General features: G+C 37.5%; 1 protein-coding gene across 1 annotated transcript; it reads left to right on the top strand.

Annotated features, from left to right (window-relative positions):
- The first annotated feature begins 1,198 nt into the window (after nucleotides 1-1,198).
- Nucleotides 1,199-2,424, top strand: LOC107569043 (complement factor D-like). Its single transcript, XM_016255043.1, has 5 exons — nucleotides 1,199-1,316; nucleotides 1,398-1,545; nucleotides 1,653-1,791; nucleotides 1,870-2,118; nucleotides 2,207-2,424. Exons 1-5 carry the CDS (start codon nucleotides 1,256-1,258, stop codon nucleotides 2,363-2,365), a joined length of 756 nt encoding a protein of 251 aa, XP_016110529.1. The 5' UTR covers nucleotides 1,199-1,255; the 3' UTR covers nucleotides 2,366-2,424.
- The last annotated feature ends 5,415 nt before the right edge of the window (nucleotides 2,425-7,839 follow it).

The following is a 7,839-nucleotide window of genomic DNA, read 5'->3' on the forward strand; positions in this document are numbered from 1 at the left end:
TTTATATAACTCCGACTGGATTCGTCTGAAAGAAGAAAATCATATACACCTAGGCTTATTTGAGGGTGAGTAATTTAATTTTCATTTTTGGGTGAACTAACCCTTTAAGGGTCGGTCACGTCAGTGTAAATTACCTATAGTAGGAATAGGCAATGCCTTGAGTGCCGCTGTTCTGTAGAGTTTAGCTCCAACCCTAATTAAACACACCTCAACAAGCTAATCAATGTCTTCAGGATTACTAAGGCTATAGGCAGGGGAGCTTTTTTTTCAGGGTTGGAGCTGAACTCTGCAGGACTGCGGCTCTCTCGGACCGAACTTGGCTACCCCTGTCAGTGTAAATTACCTATAGTAGGAATAGGCAATGGCTTGAGTGCCGCTGTTCTGTAGAGTTTAGCTCCAACCCTAATCAAACACACCTGAACAAGCTAATCAATGTCTTCAGGATTACTAAGGCTACAGGCAAGTGAGGTTTTTTTTTTTTTTTGGTTGGAGCTAAACTCTGCAGGACAGCTGCACTCCAGGAACGACATTGCCTATTCCTGACCTATAGTTTACCAACAGGGTAGCAATGTCTGAAGCACAGCTCACACAGAAGTCACTTTCAAACCAAACTGCTTTCTTTTTTGGTGAATTTGTGTGTGGATATCTTTTACCCTCACTTGAAATTCATGATCGCAGATTCCTACTGAATTTGGAATAGGTTTATGATGTCTTTCTCACCTCTGAGGTCTTTCCTTCTGTTCACAAACTGTCAGAGATTACATATCTGAAATGCAAGATAAATTGTTTATTAAATTTCAGGCCAAAATATTTCATTATCTATCAAAGCAGAAGAAGTGTATGTTATTTGGAACAAGTTTGTCACCTCTGAAATTCCCTCAATTCACCATTAGAGGTTTTTCATCTATATGATCTATAATTAAAGGAATATTGCAGGTTCAGGTTGAAGTTGAGCTCAGTCAACAGCATAAGTTTGATCACAAAAAAAGCCATTCACAAATTAACAAAAATTACACAAATCAATACAAAAAGTCATTTTCATATGACAGCAAAAGCTACATACACACATGCATCTCTTATATTTCGTGGTTTCATATAAAAGTTCATGCAGATGACAAGTAACAAATAATATATTCTTACTATCAGTGCTACTGACACCACAAGCAGAGAAAAAAAGGCTTACAGGCAGCTCAATGTCTCCACCCATCCTTATATTTATATAGTGTTTGTCAGTAAAAGCTCACTGATTGTCTTCATGATGACCATCATCTCTCTGCTCCTGCTGGCCTCTCTGCTGCCACACCTGACCTTCACTGGTGAGACTGACTATATAACAGCATATTATATTAATTGGTATCTGCTGAATAAGCTGACTGACAGCAGTCTCTCTCTTTCAGCTCATGTGGATGTTGGTATAGTGAACGGCACAGAAGCAAAACCCCACTCCAGACCTTTCATGGTTTCACTTCAGAAGAACTGGCGACATATCTGTGGTGGATTCCTCATCTCTGATAGATTTGTTATGACCGCTGCACATTGCTGGAAGTAAGACTTCAATTTAGTCTGAAATGCAATTATGAGTTAAAATCATAATTAAAAGACTTGTATAATGATGGTATTGTTCATTATACTAATAAGACTTTCTTACACAGAAATGAGAAACTAACAGCTGTGGTTGGTGCACATGACCTAAGACAGAATGAAGAGTCTGTCCGCATTGGTGTGAAGTCCTACCACATGCATCCAGACTTCAACATGCACACTTTGCAGAACGACATTATGCTTTTGAGGGTAACAGTAGTTCAAATAACTGTTATTAAATGATTAGTCCAACTGTCTTTTAATGATGATAATGTTTTTGTATTACAGCTAGAGAAAGAAGTCGAACAAAACAAGAATGTCATGAAAATATCCTTACAAAGAAATAAAGACATTGAAGCTGATTCTGTTTGCCGTGTTGCCGGCTGGGGAAGACTGAGTTTTAAAGGGAAAAAGAGTTTTCGTCTTATGGAAGCAGATGTGAAGATCATGAATAACACTGAATGCAAAAAAAAATGGAAAGACAACTTCTCAGTTTCACAGATGATTTGTGTCGACGGCAATGGAGGAAGCTGCAGTGTATGTAAAAATGTTATTGAATTGAGACAATCATTAGTGAGAAGTACTTTATCATTTCAGTCATGTGTTGATCTGTGTTCCTTCACAGGAGGATGGAGGAGGTCCTTTGGTTTGTAAAGACACTGCAGTCGGTGTCACTTCCTTTGGTGACCCAAAAATCTGCAATAGTCATGAACGACCTGAAGTTTATATAAAGATTTCTGCATATAGTGAATGGATCTGCTCCCTTATTGCAAATGTTGAGTGATTTTTGCAATGAAACAGAATGAAGAATTTGTTTAAATGTTCAATAAACAAACTATGTGTCACGCATCAATTGTAAGTGGTGCTTATTATTGCAGTACTATAAAATAATAGTAGTCTACTGATAAGGATTCAAGTAACTACAATTATATCCGCCACAACAGTATTGAAGCCAAATTCTTGATAATGATAAAGCTGAATGTCAGAGTGGAAACTGAAGTGAAATGTCTAAACTTATCAATGCGCTTCTTTCTACAGTGTTCATAAAATGTGTTTGGAGACTTTCTGACACTGAAGTGTTTAAAACTGAATGAATGTCATTGTATTAGATGCAGAATATCACACCAAGTAGCATTTGCAATGACACTAGACCTAACATTTCTACACAAGAAAGTGTCCAAACATATTTGTCTTTCTTTTGGACAGTGTATCTATATTATTGTAACTGAAAATGTAGCAAGCTTCTTTTAAATTATTTTGTGTAATAAAGTGTTTTTGTGCTCAAATAAATAAATAAAATAACCAAAATAGACAAGTCTGGTATTTTGTAACAATGCAAAGACATTAATACGCATTTTTTAACTGGGTCACTGAATGTGAAAACAGCTACAGTTGGTAAAGGGGCGGTCATGTCAGTGACATTTTGTGGGCAAAAACATCCATTGTCTATTAATGTTACGCTTGGTGGAATTAAAATATATATATATATATATATATATATATATATATATATATTAATGTTGACCCCGAATAGTCAAAGATTTGATGCTTTGATAGGATGAGCCTGATTCAACTACCAATCTCACAGTCCAATATTCGCAGGTGTTACTAAACGAGGATCATGCCATTTTGGCTATACAGGGGAGCTCAATGTCTTTCATATGGTTTCGATTCGATTCAAGAACGATTTTTGCAAATTCAGAACGATTCGATTCGATGCGATTCACAATTAAATTTGATGCGATTCGATTAACGATTCAATTCTGCATTCTTTAAGTGCACTCACAGGATTATTTAAATGCTTCCCCTAAATTCTTTAAATGCTTAGTCAGGGGGCAAATTATACAGCAGTCTTTATGGAGTCAGAGAATGAGAGTAAAAAACACTTCAGACTTCAGCACTACTTCCAATTTAACACACTTTATACCAGTTAAGTATAGGCTACTAAAAGTACAATTGCAGGGTATTTTTATTAAGTACATAAATATGTAAATGTATTTGTAGTATACATTTTAGTTTAATTTTTCACTAGGGTATAGCCAAGATTTAAGAAAAAAAAAGTCTTAAAAAAAGTAGTATTTCATGTTAACTACTGTGTAGCCTACTGTGAATGTAGGCTATAGGGCAACATTTTGTCACACCTTTGCATGATGTGAGTTTCTTTATCTTATTTTCATAAAATGAAATGCTACAGTATTTAACTTTTCCTTTCTATAGGCTTATGATGATTCTGAAAGAAAATGCACCCGATATCTGTTTGCTATAATAACAAATACAACTTTCATGCATCTGATTGACAGATAAACCTTGCACTCTTATTTCTAGGTTGTTAATGCTGTGGTTATTTTAATGGTTTACTTTGTACATTCAGTTTACCGACAGTTAAAGGTCATTTATCATTCAATGGAACTGTGCATAGACACTTATATTGTTTTGGCTCCATGCATGCAATAACTGCTCAGGCAATGTCAACCAATGGTATGACTGAGAGCCACTGAAAAACTACAGAAAAGTAAACTACTTGACTCTAGCCACGAGTACTAAGGAGAGATCACACGTTGGCCATTTCCATATTCTGACACTGAGAAACACAAAATACAGCCAGAGCTACATGCATCGTGTACATTGTGGTTTCATATAATAGATGCTGCAAACAACAACAGTGTTATTGACACCACAAGGTGAGAAAAAACACTTTTCTGACGAGTTTGTCATGAGTGCTGCACACTGCAAGTAAGACTTCAGTTTAGTCTCAACTACAATGATGATGATGAGTTAAGAGCATAAAATCATAATTTTAAAGCATCTATAATAATGGTATTGTTCATTATACTAATAAGACCTTCTTACACAGAAATGGGAAACTTAACAGTTGTGGTTGGTGCACATGAGCTAAAAAAAGAAAAAAAGAAGGGTCTTTCTGCATTGGTGTGAAGTCCTACCACCAGGGGCGCCGCTAAGGGGGGGGAAGTTAGGACAATTCTAAGGGCCCACGCACTTTTGGGGCCCCCAAATATCTGTTTTATTAGTAGTAACAGTAGTAGTAGTAGTAGTAGTAGTAATGTAATAGAAATTATAAATATATCTACCAAAGAGTTACAAATAAAACAAAATTACGGCTTATTTCTGCATTTCCAGCTAAATGATCTCCCCCCATTCACTGCATGGTTTCGTCCCGTCCTATGTAGCCTAGAGTCATGAGTGAGATCAGATGGTAAACTGTCAAATTAGAGATGTCTTTGAGTTCGAGGGGGGCAAACCGAGACGGACGATTTAGTCAGTCGCACTTTTAAACACATTTTAGTTTTGCTATAGAAAATCTATAAATTCACATCCTGATTACATAGAGCAGCAGCAGGAAGCGCCTGAGGTTGTCATGGCAACTAGATACACTGCTCACGAATTATGGCTGCGCTTCTATTTTGCCACACTAAAATTAGCAATTAATGACGCTGAAAATAATAGCCTACACAATAAACATGTCTGTCAAAACGATCTCAAAGGAAGGCTTTTATTAAGCAAATCAATGAGTGAATTACTCATCCACTGTTTAAAAAAAATACTTTAGCTGGGTTTCCACTGGCAGGATCACAATTATCTAGTGTATGAAGTTAAAGATTTTTACTCCACTGTTCATAATGTAGAACATTTTTAAAGGGGTCATATGATGTGATTTCAAGTTTTGCTTTCTCTTTGGAGTGTTACAAGCTGATTGTGCATAATTATTATTATTTTTTTATTTTTTTTGAGTTTTCCCAATACTTTGGGCAATATAGTGTTTGTTTGGTGCGGTAGGGGGCCCAACCTCATATTCTTTCATAGGGCCCAAAATTGCTAGTGGCGCCCCTGCCTACCAGAAGCATTCGGACTTTAACATTCACACTCTGAAGAATGAGATTATGCTTTTGAGGGTAACAGTAGTTCAAATTGACTATTCAGCCTCTTTTAATGATTACAATGTTACTGTATTACAGCTATAGAAAGAAGTTGAACAAAACAAGATTGTCAATTTGTGACCATCAGTAGTGAGAAGTATCACTTCAGTCATGTGTTGATCTGGGTTTCTTCACAGGGGGATTCAAGAGGTCCTTTGGTTTGGTTGGTGACCCAAAAGTCTACAATAGTCGTAAATGACCTGAAGTTTATACAAAGATTTCAGCATATCTTCCATGGATCCACTCCATAATCATGCTAATGTTAAGTGATTTTTGTGTTGAGGTGACGTACTTGTTTAAATGTTCAATAAACAAATTGTGTGTGAAGCATCAATACGTTTAAGATTTCCTCATTATAGCAGCCCTTTAAAATAGCAGTAGGCTAATAAGGATTAAAATAAACAAAAGTACTTGTAGGTTTCTGGAAACCTGTTTGCTTTGACCTCATGAACATCTCTAAAATGTCTGCTTGATCTGGGAAACATCTGCTGTGTAAAAATATTTGATAAACATTGTAGAAAAAGCAGTTTCACATACATTCTAAATCTTAAACATCTTAAAGACATTTTCTAAAGGAAATGTCTTCGACCCGGGACACACCAAGTCGATAGTCAACAGTCGGCTTGTGTCTGTCAAGTTAGTTTGTTTGGTGTGTTCCACTCGTCGGGCTCACTTCAGTGGAAGTTCGCCCGATTCAACATGTTGAATCGTCATCAGGGCTACAGATATAGCTTGGCCGCTGGCGAGAGGTGAGAACTCTGATTTGATGTTCTCTTTAGAGAAGAGGAAGAGTTGTTGTAGTAGAGTGCTGTTGCCATGCCATCAAAATTCTGTTATTTTCACCCCAATTGCTACATACATTCTAAATCTTAAACATCTTAAAGACATTTTCTAAAGGAAATGTCTTAGACCCGGGACACACCAAGTCGATGGTCAACAGTCGGCTTGTGTCTGTCAAGTTAGTTTGTTTGGTGTGTTCCACTCGTCGGGCTCACTTCAGTGGAAGTTCGCCCGATTCAACATGTTGAATCGTCATCAGGGCTACAGATATAGCTTGGCCGCTGGCGAGAGGTGAGAACTCTGATTTGATGTTCTCTTTAGAGAAGAGGAAGAGTTGTTGTAGTAGAGTGCTGTTGCCATGCCATCAAAATTCTGTTATTTTCACCCCAATTGCAGGGCCTCTTTGTTCAGCCTTCCTAGGGACACTGGACTTAGGGAATAATGGTTAATTTATTTTTAATTCTGTTCCTGAAAATTAATATATATATATATATATATACACACACACACAGTATCTCACAGAAGTGAGTACACCCCTCACATTTTTGTAAATATTTGGAAATACATACATAACACATATGAAACACCCCCCAACAAAGCAGGAGACATGGAACACAATACAATACAATACATGCATGCCGCTGAATATAAGGATAAACTGCTGCATCAGTGGACATGCATGCATCCACGCACATGAAGATGATCAGTCAAGGAAAGACAAGACACCCCCCAACAAAGCAGATCTATCGCCAAGACATATGTACTGCTGCTACTTTGAAGAGCCATGTGAACCCCATGTATTACTATCTATGTGTGCCTGGGCTACCACGCCGACCGGATTAACACTAGTGGCCAATGGCTATGTGAGCATGGGCTACCATGCTGACCAGAGCATGAGAGCGGAGCGGAGTGGTAATATTTCCTTAAGAGCGCAGAGTGCCTTTCTGAAGATTCCGCTCCGCTCGCTCAAAACGCTCAGCGCCGCTCGCTCAACCCAGAATGACGTTTGGGGATTTGCTTGTTCGAGATCGAGAATCTGTAGAGATCGAGAATAGTAGAGCAGTTATGGAGTTCAGATATTGTTTCAACGAAGTTGCAAGCCTTATACATAAACGTAAAGTAAAAAATCTAAGTTAAGAATGAGCAGGGAGAAGAAACTGAGAGGGAGTGCAGGGAGAGTTAGTAAAGATTCATATTGGAATCTGAAGCGGCACATTGCCAGAAAGCATGAGGATGTGCTACGCAAACATGGTGCCGCAAAACGTGATCTAGTTACATACCAAAATAAATGAATAAACAGGTAGGCTAAGGTTATATTCGGTTGTACGGAGCCCCGATCATGACATGCAGACAATCACGGCCAACGAATTTAGAATAGGCTAGTTCTCTTTTATGCTAGGACTACATTATGGCCACGCACGAATTCATTAATTCGTTCGTTCCCTAGTTTTAGTAGGCCTAAATCGTGGAATGAATTATTATATTTCGTAATGACATAATGACATAAATTACTTAAAATTAATAAATAATAATAAATTAATTT

This window comes from Sinocyclocheilus grahami, unplaced genomic scaffold (assembly GCF_001515645.1).
Source record: "Sinocyclocheilus grahami isolate Dianchi unplaced genomic scaffold, SAMN03320097.WGS_v1.1 scaffold1305.1, whole genome shotgun sequence".
In the NCBI taxonomy this organism is placed as follows: domain Eukaryota; kingdom Metazoa; phylum Chordata; class Actinopteri; order Cypriniformes; family Cyprinidae; genus Sinocyclocheilus; species Sinocyclocheilus grahami.

Bases quoted from the DNA above. Each gene is read 5' to 3' on its own strand.
- LOC107569043 (XM_016255043.1), top strand. From the start codon at position 1,256: ATGATGACCATCATCTCTCTGCTCCTGCTGGCCTCTCTGCTGCCACAC. The intron at 1,317-1,397 runs GTGAGACTGACT...TCTCTCTTTCAG, and splicing joins GCCACACCTGACCTTCACTG to CTCATGTGGATGTTGGTATA. The intron at 1,546-1,652 runs GTAAGACTTCAA...TTTCTTACACAG, and splicing joins ACCGCTGCACATTGCTGGAA to AAATGAGAAACTAACAGCTG.